Source organism: Phoca vitulina, unplaced genomic scaffold (assembly GCF_004348235.1).
Source record: "Phoca vitulina isolate PV1807 unplaced genomic scaffold, GSC_HSeal_1.0 scaffold10, whole genome shotgun sequence".
Lineage (NCBI taxonomy): Eukaryota > Metazoa > Chordata > Mammalia > Carnivora > Phocidae > Phoca > Phoca vitulina.
In genome coordinates, this window is record NW_022589713.1 from 21,965,120 (window position 1) to 21,977,807 (window position 12,688).

Consider the following 12,688-nt stretch of genomic DNA (forward strand, 5'->3'; position numbering starts at 1 on the left):
CCCTCATTTCTTCAACTCTAAGGTAGAGGCAGTGACGACCTTTCCCCTGTTTAAGCGACGAATTGAAATAATAGTCAGCACAGAGCCCAGGCCATAGCAGGAGATGGATAAATTAACGTGTCATCTTGCCTTTGTGGCCTTGGCCCAGCTGCTGCGTTTCCTCAACTGCACAGTGGTTGGGACTGAATCGTGACCGCCAAGGTGCCTCCCTGTCTGCCCATCCAGGGATAGACAGAGGGCCCCAACCCTTCCTGGGGCACTGGCTGGTGAACCAAGGGATGTGGGAAGCCTTCAAGTCTGTGGAGAAAGTTCCCTCAGAGCCTTGGCCCCTGCCGATCCAGGACCCACAGGGTGGGGAGGCGGCGAGGACAGGACGGGGGTACCCACTCCCGGCTCCTCCTGACGCAGTGTCTCTGACTGTAATTGGTGTGACCCCACACTAGAATTTCCTGGGGAGCCTGATGGAAATGCAGATTCCTGTCCTCCTTTTGACCAGCCAGTCAGACTCTGGGGATGGGCCTGGTCCCTGAACTTGAATGTACCCCCCAGTGATTCTGCTGTACACTAACACCTAAGAACCACTGTCAGGACCCCAGACCCAGGAGCCCAGGGTCAAGTGTGACTTCTTCCCTCTCGATGTGCTGAGGCTGAAAGGGCCTTGGCTTATGAGGGCTCTCTTTCCACCAAGAGCCTGACCAGAGGAAGCACTCTTGTCTATCTCTCCCTCTTACCACAGCTACCCCAGCACGCACCCCCTCTTTATCTGCCTCCAGGAACTGGTCTCTCTCTGTCTCTCTCCCTGACTGTGTCTCTCTCCATGTCCATCTTCCTCTGTCTCTCTACTTCCGTGTCTCCCCGCCCCCCACCGCTCATCTCTCTCTTTCGATTGCCCTCTTAGCTCCTCTGTTCCTATCGTTCTCTTTTTCTGCCTCTCTTTGTCTGTCTCTGTCTCTCAGTTCTGCTATTTCTCTGTGTGCCTCTTCCTCCCTCTCTTTCCTCCTCTCTCTGTCCCTCTGTCTCTTTGTCTCTCTCTGTCTCTGTGTCTCTCTGTCCCCTGTTTCTCTTTCTATTTCTTTCCCTGTCTTCTCCAGCCCTTGAGGCCTCCAGGCTGCTGGCTGGGAACAGATGGTTGTCAGGCCTTGGCCAGAGGCACATGTCATCACAGGCTCCTCCCTCAGTGGCAGCTTTTCAGCCACCACCTGGGGAGTGCAAACTGTCCTGCCACCAACAGGTCCCTGTCATCACTGTGCTCCAGGACCTGACCCAGCCCCACGCCCAGCCTGCCCCAGGTAACCCTGTGAGAGGCAAGCTCCCCATTTTGCTTGCGCAACAGGAACTCCAGGGACCAGAGGCCTCAAGGGGAGGGTTGGGGGAGGGGAGGGAGCCTTGCACCCACCCAAGAAGCTTATCCCAGTTGCAGAACTGGGAGCTGGGGGTCCTCCATGGACACAGGCCAGCCCTGACCTCTCCCCCTGAGAGGCATGGTCAAGGCCAGCCCTGCCCCGCCTCAGTCTGCAGAGAGCGCCAGTGTCTGGCGAGAAGCCAGGGCTCCCGTCTCCCATGGCCCATCCTGTGTTCTGGCCCTCCCTCTCCCTTCTTCCCTGGAGCAGACCCCAAGGCCACCTGGGGGCAAACCTCTGCACTGGATGGGGGAAAGGGGACGGATGTCGCAGGATCCCTCACTTACCGTGTGCCGTGCAGGAGGCCAGCTGCCGAATCCAGAACAGCAGCGCCAGGCGGGAATCGACACAGCCCGTGTTCACATGAGAAACCAAGGCCCAGAGAAGTGACGTGACCCTTCCGAGGTCCCACGGCACCAGTGGGGGACCCCAAGCGGATTCGTTACACAGCTGCACACGCCCCTGGAACGGCTTGAAAGGAACCCTTGCTGCGGGCGGGAGGTCGACTGCTCGGGGAGAGCACAGATGGACGGCCGTGAGCCCGTGCACAAGCACACAGTATCCAACGCCCCCCCGCGATGTTCCTGAGACCCCGCACTGAGGTGCACGCAAGGGGGCTCTTTCTGTCCTTGCTCCTCCCATCCGGCGTCCCAGAGGTGCCCTGACAATGAGGGGAGGGGCAGCCTGTCTGTGGTCGTGTCCCAGGTTCAGGGACGGGACTGGCCCCGTTTCAGAACAGGCACCGCCCAGTGCCAGCCACGTGCTGGGCCGCGCCCTGCACCACCTCACTTTGTCTTCTACCCTGGGCAGTGGGCATGACTGCAGCCACGTTACAGATCAGAAGACTGAGGCTCCCACTTGCCTGGCAATGCTGGGACTGGTGCTCCCTCTTTCGTAAGTGACCTTTTCAGGATGAAAATAAAAACAGCCAGCAGGGCCCCCCCACCCCAGACCCAGGGAGGTGAAGGGGAAGGCAGAGCCCAGGGGGGGCAGGAGAGGCTCTGCTGGATGGAACTGGCCTAGCAGGTGTCCAGATGCCAGAGGAGCCAAGAGCAGCCCCCGCCATGTGGGCTCAGAGGGAAGGCCTCAATTTTGTGGTTTTCATGCATCTAGGAGGCCACTGAGCTGGGGAGCTTTCTCGGGAGCCTGGCCTTCCCTGTCCCCAGCCCCCTCCCTTCATCCCTCCTGGCTGGAGGGAGAACAGGACGGCAGGATGCAGTGGGAGAAGGCTGGCTCATGTTTCCCCCCTCTCTTCCTGGCAGGGATTACATGGTGAGCAAGGAGGACAGCTGAGCTGGCAGGTGGGTGGCCTGGTCATGCTGAGGGAGAAAGCTGGGGAGGAAGGACGGCTGAGGGAACTGGGGCCTCGAGCAGCCACTCTCCTCACACATTCCCTCTTCCCAGCCACTCCGGGGCCACGGGAGCCAGCTCCACTACCTGGGCGCCTGCATTCCATTCCCCCCAAACTCTGCTCTGCAGGGTAGGCAAAGCCAAAGCCAAATAGTACCTCGAAAGACAGACAGATTGACTTCAGAGAATAGAAGACCCACAGGTTTGGAGGACACTGGGGCTCATGTGAAGGAGACCTGTGTAATTCTAGAATCTCTCATGTGCATGCCCCTCACCCGGCTGCCGTCATATCCCCCACGGCATAAGCTCCGCAGCTGTTTCTAGAGAGCCTCAGTCTGGTCAACTGCAGAGCCACTTCACCCTACCCAAAGCCCTCTCCCTGAGCTGTCCGTAGAGCCCGTGGTTGCTTGGGCCACCTACCTAACCATCTGGAAGTACTCCAGCCTTGGGACGGTGGTTGTCAACACTTACAGTTCATCAGGTGGTCAGGGAACAATTTGGTGACATCAAACAACGAGAACTGGGTATGGATCCAGAAAGTGCCAGGAGTGATACGTCAGTGGGAAACTGCACATCCTGGGTGCCAGAAGGGCCTGGGGTTGGGGCTCGTGGACCCCTGGCTGAAGCCCTAACAGATGGGAGGTGAAGCTGAGCTCTGCTCCCTGGGGCTATGCTGGGTCTCCAGAGCCCCCCACCCCGCAGGAGGAGAGCTTGGACCCAGACAGGCAAAGCAAAGCTGGATATTGGACTGGTGTGTGAATGCCTGTAGATCTGCCTAAGGTGCTTGGTGCATCCTGGCAGAGAGACTCCAGGGCCAGAAATCTTCCAGAAGGATGCTGGATCTGGCTCAGCCACCAAGGGATGCTCCAGTTCCACATCAAACAGGTGGAACCTGACATCAAACTCCAATAGCAGTGCGCGTCCCCCTCCCCCCAACCTCGTTCTAGCTAGTCACCGTAGGAGTGACTGTGTGTTCCCATCCAAACATACTTCAGGCAATGCAGCCCGGAAGTAAACTGTCAGACAGCATGCTTTTCACTTGTCCTGGACCTGTTTGCTTCAGGCTCTCATTCTGATGCTCTGTGTTAGCAAGCATGTTCAATCTAGCCCTGCTCTTCATGTTTTATTCATGTGGAACAGGTGCCCTGAGTCCCAGGTCCTCTCTATAAAATGCAGGGAACTACCTCGAAAGGTTGTTAGGATGAGTAAGACTAGTGAAAGCTCCTAGCACAGGGTCCAGCACAGAATAGGTACCCAACACATATTTTTTCCTTCCTTCCCTCCCTCCCTTCTTTTCTTCTTTCCTGCCTTCCTTGTCCCCACTCACCCCCCCCCCCCTCTCTCTTTCTTTCCATTATTATCTTCCCAAACTGCAGGGTCTAAGTATCTTGGTTGATCCTCCTGCAGCCCCCTCTTCTCCTTCAGCTCCCCAGGACTCTCTTCAATTCCACTGCTCCCTTCAATTCCACTGATCCACACTGTTTTCTAGGTCGACTACAAGAGAGACTCATTCATCTCTGTGTCCCCACAACACCAGACACAAGGCCTGGAGAACAGCGTCTGGTTCCAGCTGGGATGAAGGAAATGGTAATGGATGGGGTGAGGCGCAAGTGGGCAAACCGCTGAATGAGTGGATGGGTGGGACAAGTTAGATGGGAGGGATAGGAGAGTGGGGTTGGCAGAGAGATTGAGGGTTGATGTTTGGGTAGAGAGGGTGGCATGGGTGAACGAATGGCTAAGCGAGAGATGGATGGATGAGAGGGGGACTGGATGGGTGGGTAGATGGCCTGGATGGATCGACAGGAGAGAGTGTGTGAAAGCATGGATTGTTGGATGGATAAATGGATGGACAGAAGCACATGCCATGGCTGGCTTTGCGCTGAGGCAGGGAGGTGCAAAGAGCTCACGTGGATGCTTTTCATCCCAAATCAATGTTTTCACTGTCTCCTTCTGCTCTCACACTGTAAAGATGTGGCGGGGAAGGAAGGGAGTGGCTGACGGCAGCTGGAGCCGGGTACTATCTTCGTTGCAGATTTGCCAAGCACTGGCTTGCTGAGTCCTGCCCCCAGGCTGCCAGCATCCCGGTGCTCAGAGCCACAGGACTGGAGAAAGGCTGAAGGCACCCCGGCCCCTCCCTGGCCACTTCCACCAGTCTCATCCTTGGACGATGTGGCACAGAAGGGAACTGACTGTACGAGCCGAGCTTTGAGTGTCCTCGCGCTCAGCACCAAAGGCTGGAAACTTGCCGATTTCAATTTCACCTCCCGGTCTGCGTCTGCCACAGGGCAAGCTTGCACGTGGGCTGTGCCGAGGTTAGGCTGCAAGTGGCCTCTATGTCGCCCTCGCTAAGCCCAGAGCTCTTGAGAGCCACTGTATCGTCCTCACTACCTCATCCCAGGGATGGAGTTCCTGACACAGAGTTGGCGTAGAAAAAAATGTTTGTGGTTTAATAAAATGGATAATGAGTCTTAGACACTACTGACTGTCATTTTGGGGAAAGAGGGATATATTGGAAAAGAATGGTAGACCTTGATCTAGGACACCAAGCTTGAATCCCAGCTCCACCATTTCCCAGCTGTGTGGCCTCGCACAAGGGTCTGCACCTCTCTGAACCTCCATTCCCTCATCTGTGAAATCAGGATAACAGTTGATACTGCTCAACTATCTTCTGAGGCTGTGAGGGTCTCATTGGGAATCAGCTTCTCGTCTGGTCATTTTGAGTCACCCCCACCCGGGAAGCCTTGATAGCCAAGCCCCAAAGCTGAACATACCTTCTGCTCTGCCTTGTCACCCAGAGGGCAGAACAGGGCCTGTTGGGAGGGGACCTGCAGGCCGCAGGAAGTGAGCACGTTCCACTTTCAGGTTTCTCTAACTTGGGCTATGCATAATCACCCTGACCTCAATCTTTCTCAGTGAATTATGGAAAAAGAGTTCTCTGAAAATGAGGCATGTGCAAAAGTTCCACTGGGTTCCCTGTCCTCCTCTCATTTCACCCTTCCCAACTTAATAAGGACCATGGCTTATTAGCTGTTCCCATCCAGCTCTCCTTGTCCTGTGCCTGCACACGTGAGACTAAAAATACCCGTGGCTCCTGTTAGAAGCTGTGCCCCGGGGACAGGCAAGCCTAGAGTCTGCACTGACACTGACTCGGGAAACTGGCTCCTGGTGCCCCCTGGGACCCAGGCCACAGCGCCCAACCCGTGTGGGGCCGATGGGCACCACACTTCATGCCGACAGTCACCAGGGGTCTTCAGGAATGAACAAAAGGCTGTTCTGAGTTGACCTGTGTCTTCATGCAGACACCCCAGAGTGGTCTCCTGTGACTCTCCTCACCACCTTGTTGGACACCGTCCCACCACCCAGCTGTGAGTGCTCTCCCCCGGGGACTCCCGTCACTCAGAGCACTGCCCTGGGCCCTGCAAGAGAGGCTGGCCTAAACCTCAGCCCACCGGTGGAAGAGACCTCTGTGCCCTTTTTCACTAAAGCATGCAGAATGGGCAAGTGTGTCAGGCTTGGCGGGAGTCCTGGGCCCATCTAGAAGCCCGTGCTGACTCCCTGGGAAAACTTTGCCATCCCATTTCTTGATCCTGTTTCAGTGTCAATAAAATGGGTATAAAGGCATCAGCCCAGCCTTGGGCTACCGCGAGGACTCCGTGAGTTTGTGGAAGTCAAAATGCAGACTTCTGTATAGGAATCACTGACCACCAAGGAACAAACTCTGAAGCGGGAAGTCCGCATGAGGACCTCTTGTTTCCGTCAGAGAGGTGGATCGAGGAATATGCAAGGGGCATTTCAATAGCTCGGCCATAAACACTTGGCGAAGCTGAAGAGGTAATCTCTCCATGGGCTTTCATGTGCCACTGGATACCTCTCTTGGCACGGCCGGAGATATTTTGGAAGTGGTGGTGAGAGACAAATTGATTCTCATCATCTCCATCCACAGGAAAAGGCCAAGAATGCCATAGTGTATAAGGACTTCAAAATTCAAACTACCCTTAACTTGGGATGTAGTGCTTCCCACATTTGCACATCGTGATATACAAGGAGATGGGATTGTACTAAGCTATGGAGAGGAAAAATAGGGAAAATCAATGAAGGCGTCATGGATAGAAATACTGAAACGGGCTGACGGGCCGACCAGGGAGAGACCCGCCAGAAAGGCTGAGAAAGGGAACTGTGTTTAACGGAAAAGTCACAGCTTATGGCTCCTGCTTGGGGAAGGGTGGAGGCGGCTGCATGGGACTGAGAAGTGCTGTTGGAACCAAGCACTCCCCCAAATTCATGCTCCAGATGGTTCTGTCAGCAGTGGGAGAAGGTGCGTTTAGAGCTGCTTGTCCTCAGTTAACCTCTTCTTCCATTCCCTGACGGTCTGAGAGAAAGGAGCAAAGACTATAAATCTCAGGAAGGCTGCTATGCCTCCGGGCTACAGGGAGAAGTCTTGGCTGGCTGGGAGCGTTCATTCTGCCCAATTTGACTCTAACATTTATTGAGCACCTCCTGTGTGCAATACACATAGAAGGCCCAGCATGTGTGGGGGGAGGAGGATGGGAGGGGACTCAGGAATGAGGAAGACCATGCCCTGGCCCTCCAAGAGCTTAATGTGGTCTGAGGCCAGGCAAGGACTTCACCATACACTTTGCTATGAAATAGAAGAGACCTGAGGTAGTTTAGAAGAGTATTTTTTTTTCAAACTAACATTTAGTTTTTTTTTAAGATTTTATTTATTTAGTTAACAGAGAGAGCACAAGTAGGCAGAGTGGCAAACAGAGGGAGAGGGAGAAGAAGACTCTCCGCTGAGCAGGGAGCCCGATGTGGGGCTCTATTCCAGGACCCTGGGATCATGACCTGAGCCGAAGGCAGACGCTTAACCAACTGAGTCACCCAGGCACCCCTCAAACTAACATTTAAATGTCCATGCCATTCCAGTGGAAAAAAGGAGAACTGAGGATGGCTAAAAAGAGAGGCACCACAGAGAGCTGGCATCCTCCAGGAGCTCCAAGAACCAGGGTGACTAGGAAGGCTTCAGGGTGGAGGTGAGGGCCAGCATCAGACTTCAAAGGATGACCAGACCGTACTTGCCAGGAATGTCTAAATGTGCATTTCAGGAAAAAGTGACAGCAATAACAAATTCAAAAGTGGGAGCAAGCCAAGCCAGGCTGGTCAAGGCACCACAGGAAGCGAGTACCAGCTTCCAAAAAGGTTTCTGGAAAAGGTCTCTGGTTCCCCATGTAAGTTTGTCTATATCAGCAGAAGCGAGGGTGTGAAGAGTCTGGGCCGTGGTCTGTGCTCTTTACCGAGGTGCCCCACTTTCTGTGTACCCTTCCCTCACTGCACCAATGTAGAACACCATGCATGTCTACAAATTGCCTGAAAGCCTTTCATGTATTGGCTTTGTCTATCACATCTCTCTAGAGAAGAGAGAAACTTACCTCCTGGGATCTCTAGAGGGCTGAAAGAATTAGGACTGGTGGTCCCCGAAGAACCACTATTTCTTAGGAAAAACAAAAATGTGAGTCAGGACACAACCCTTCTGGTGAAAACCTCATCTGCCAGAAGCAAGCCTCCCCTTGTCAACCACTCGCCATCTCCAAGACAGCTCAGGGCTCAGAACCATAGGGACAACAGATGCATCCCATCTTCAAGTAAAAGGCTAGAAGCAGTGTAGATGACAGTAGGACTTGCCTGAGTATTAATGTAATGGAGGATAAAGGCAACAATACAACCATTTTGACTGCTCTTTGTCTTTTGGTGTCCTGAAATTTCCAACTCATTGTGATTAAAATAATTAAAGGTCTGCCCAAGAATAGAGATAGCCCCTGGTTTGTCAGATCCTAAGACAAAAGGATGTGGATGAATTTGTTAGGTCAGATTGTGGAAGTCCTTGAGTTCCATGTTGTTCAAGATGGTGGCAGGGTGGTGGGGCTAGTATGTTGAGGAAAGCCTAGAAGGCAAAAGACCAGCTAGATGTGTTTGGGGAGTAATGGACATGGCTGTGGCTGCAGCATGTGTGAGTTGGCAGGGCAAGAGGAAGAGGTGAGTCTACAGAAGGAGGATGGACCCAGGGTGTAAATCACAGGCTGAGGGTGTGTTCTCAGTTCCATTGGTTGGGGAGGCCCTCCAAGGACATACACACTCTGAATGATACCTCATAGCCTCAGTCTCTCCTGCTCCCCCTCCCCTTTCCAGATACATCCCAACACTTTCCTGTGGTGTGGTGTCTCCCTCTCAGCCAAAACAGGTAGTGTGGATGACAGGAGGGGTCAACAGAGGCCAGGGTGGGTGCATGAAGAATGAGGAGAGCATCTCACCTTTCTGCCCACGCTGCTGGCACAGAGCAGCTGTATGGGCCCAGGAAGCCAGATACTGGACTGAGAGCCATGGGTGGGAAGCTCTGAGGAGTGGGTCCAGGTTCTGGACAGCATCAGGACCCAGGAGCAGCAGCATTTTCCAGAACAGCCAAAGTGACACAGCCCCTATTTCATGGGTTTGTTCCAAAGAAGTGTTTTCCCTGCATTTTTGTCCCCCAGGAAACATACGTCAACACCTGGACACATTCCGGCTTGTCACAACTGGGAAGTGGGATGCTACTGGCATCCAGTAGGTAGGTCCCAGGGATGCTGCTAAATATCCTACAATGCACAGGACACCCCCCACAACAAGGAATTCTCTGGCCCCAAATGTCTGTAGCGCCACAGGAGAGAAGCCCCTCTCCAAAGGGTCTGTTTTCAGGCATCCTGGAGAGGCAGGAGGCCCCTCGACCAGCTTCCTGGAACTCTGGTTGTTACATCCCCAGGTCATCATCGCCTCCTTCAGGGGCAGCTCTGGAAAGGGATGCCACGTGAGCAATCTCCTAACAGTGACACTCTCCAGCAGGGAACAAGGGAGAAGGACGGGAATGCAAATTCAGGCAAGGGGGCTTCAGCTTCCCTGCCCTTCCCACTCAGCCCCATTCAGTAGTGAGAGGCGCTATACAGAAGCTTCTCTCGGGACCTACATCCTTCAAAGAGCTGGGACACGCTGTCCCAGGTCAGATGAGGGGATGCTGCCTGGGCAATCTCCAAGACCCCAGGGACTTTGCATAACCCATAGTCCTTACTTTCCTAGCCATCTAGAGAGCAGCAGGGCTCAGCCAGCCTCCCAGCCGTATGTGTGTGTGTGTGTGTGTGTGTGTGTGTGTGTGCGCGCGCGCACGTAAACATGACAGTAAAGGACAGGACTCACTGCATGAGGAAACCTGCCTTGGGAGTCACCCACCTACATCAGTCCCAGCTCAGCTCTCTAGGGACTCCAACACTATCAGAAACCGTGACATCTCCTTTCATCAGATGCCCAGTGAGCAAGGGGTTGGTGGTGACGCAACAAGGTGGTGGCCTTTACTGGCAGACAAACCCTGAGTCACAGTCAGTGGAGAAAGACCTTCAGATTCTGAGGGTATTATCTGTGTGGCCCCTGCCTCCATCACTGACTTGTCACTTCCCCTGTCCTTTTCCTCACCCTTAAAATGAGGTATGAATGACAGCTACCATTTGGAGACCGCTTACTCTGCACCAAGCAGCTCAAGTGCACGTCATTCTCACAACAGCTCTGTGAGAACCTGTTTTATGCCCACGAGAGGGCTGGGGAAATGGGGGGAAATGGCTTGTCCACCGTCACACAGACAGCTAGTGGCGGAGCTAGGACTGGAACCTAGCACATTATAGTCTGCCTCCAAGGGAGAAGTAGGAGCTCTCAGGGACCACCCTGCAACCTAGCGTCATCACACTCCTGTGCGAAGGGTCCCAGAGCAAAGACTTCCATGTGCACAGCATTTATTAATGGTGGAAACTTAAGTTAGGGGACTGGCCCAGGTTGGGTGGGCCCACCGTGCCAAGGGCTACCAGGCAGATGCGGCTGTAAACACTCCTGAGACCCGGAGCCAAAGGCCCTGCCTCTGCTGGCTGGCCTGGTTAGGCCCCGCTAAAAATAGATGGGCTCTCAGGTCCAGCTCTCTGAGCACAGCGGGCAGGCTGCTCAGGCACCGACCTCCTCCTCTGCCCCTCCCCCCTTCCCCACCAAGCATGAGCCAGGCTTCTAGAAGGAACAGAGATGTTAAGACGTCCACCACAAGCCAGAAAGAATTGTTAAGTGGATGCCCAAAGGTCATGTTCCAAGGCCTGGTGCAGCCGTAATCGCAGAGATCCTGACCCCAACACCCTGCCCATCTCCCTCTTCTAGAGGAGGCCATCAACTTCCAAAACCCACCCGGGGAAGGAGTGGGGCACCCTGTGCTCCTTCTTCCTTTTCCAGAACTGACTCTCACTGTTGACAGCGCTGTGTGAGTTCTTTGCTGCAGCTTCCCGAGGAGGTCTGCTGCGGGCCCTCGCGGGAACCACCGGAGAGGGCGGGAGACGAGGCGGCGACCGGCCAGCCGGAGAACAGCGCTGGAGCCCGGGACGAGCGCTCCAAGCGCACGGGGCAGGAGGCTCTCTGGAGCCGGCGGCTGGGCAGCCCGCGGCCTGGGTGCAGGTCAGGGCTCGGCTGGGGATTTCCTTTCAAAGGTGACTTAGAGCGGCTTCATTAGGGTAGCGCCCTCCCGGGCGGGCCCTAATGGCGTGTTTGGCAGAGTCAGCGAAACGCGGCGCCCAGCGGCTCGGCGGCGGGGGAGCGCCCTCTCCCGCGCCCTCGCCGTCTCCCGCGCCCGCCAGCGGCGCGCACGGGGCCATTTGCAGCGCAGGCAGCCTCGAGAGCGGCCGCGGCGCCACGGCGGGGAGCGAGGCGGCACCATGGAGCTGAAGAAGGACAGCAACGCCGTGTCCATCGACATGCTGCTGATCGTGCACTCGGAGAAGCGGCGCGCCGCGCAGGGCACGCGCTCGGACCGGCAGGCGGACCCCGGCGCGCTGCCGCAGCGCAGAGGAGGTAACGCGCGCCGGGCCGGGGCCCCCGACCCCCCGACCCCCGCACCTCGGCCTCCTCGCCCCCCACCCCGGGGCCTGCCCGCCCGCCCGGGGCGCCCCCGAACGAGGCCAGCGACACCGACCCTCTCCCCACCGCTGCCTGCGCCTCTGCGCGGTGGCACTGGCGTCCCGTGGCAACGCGCAGCCCGGTGATTGCCCCGAGTTGACTCCCCGCGCAGGCTAGTCGGTGCTTCCGTCACCCCCCGGGGAGCCGGCTTCCTCCCATCCACTCTTTGAAGGGTGCACAACAGGGTTGGAAGATGCCTTGCAGGAAGGGGGCCAGAGCCTCAGGCCTGACCCCTGTGTGGCCGAGGCCTGCTCCTCACATGGCACATTGCAGAGCGCAGGGGACCCAGGGGAATGTGCGTGCTGAATCAGACTTTGAGACGGGGAACTCCCTTGGTGTCCTCGCACAAGTCCTGGCCTCAGTTTCCCCTATCTGAAGCCTCTCCCAGCCTCCTACAGTAGAAGGCATAAAGGGTGGTGTAAAAGGCACACAGCCTTGGGTAGGGTCAGCTTAAAATCTGCTCTCTGCACTCTCACAGATCTATTAATTTTACTCTTCCTACAGACTTTCTGAGGAAGGGTAGACTGGAAAAATGAAGTGACTGTTTATGGAGCAATTATGGAAAGCAGCACTCAGGCCTCTGTAATCTCCAGAGAGGACACACTGAAGAGAATACAGATGGAGAATAACAGATGTTAGATAGGCCCCTCAGAAGTTGGGGAACAGGTCGTAGGTCTGTGAGGAAGCCCTCCGGAGCCTTCTTGGGGGCTGCCGTGAGGTTTGTGCTAGGCTGTCTGTGGGCCAGTGCTTTGGGAGTGACGCTTAACAGCCCATGCGGTAAAATGACTTCTGCCTCCTGCCTGCCCTCCAGCTCCAGAGCTCCTCAGAGTCTGCCTCTGGCTCTTCTGTCCACGGAGGTCCTGTGCATTGAACCCCCACCTTCCACCTGCCATGTGGAAGCATGTGCCATGACTGGCTTTGCCCCCACCAGTCAC

General features: G+C 55.6%; 1 protein-coding gene across 1 annotated transcript in view; it reads left to right on the forward strand.

The window, feature by feature from the left end:
* Positions 1–11,476: 11,476 nt before the first annotated feature.
* Positions 11,477–12,688, forward strand: part of KY (kyphoscoliosis peptidase) — a 43,328-nt gene continuing 42,116 nt past the window's right edge. The window contains exon 1 of the mRNA XM_032408652.1: positions 11,477–11,648. Within this exon, the coding sequence (XP_032264543.1) occupies positions 11,513–11,648 (136 nt within the window). The 5' untranslated portion in view covers positions 11,477–11,512. The remainder of the gene's footprint in view (positions 11,649–12,688) is intronic.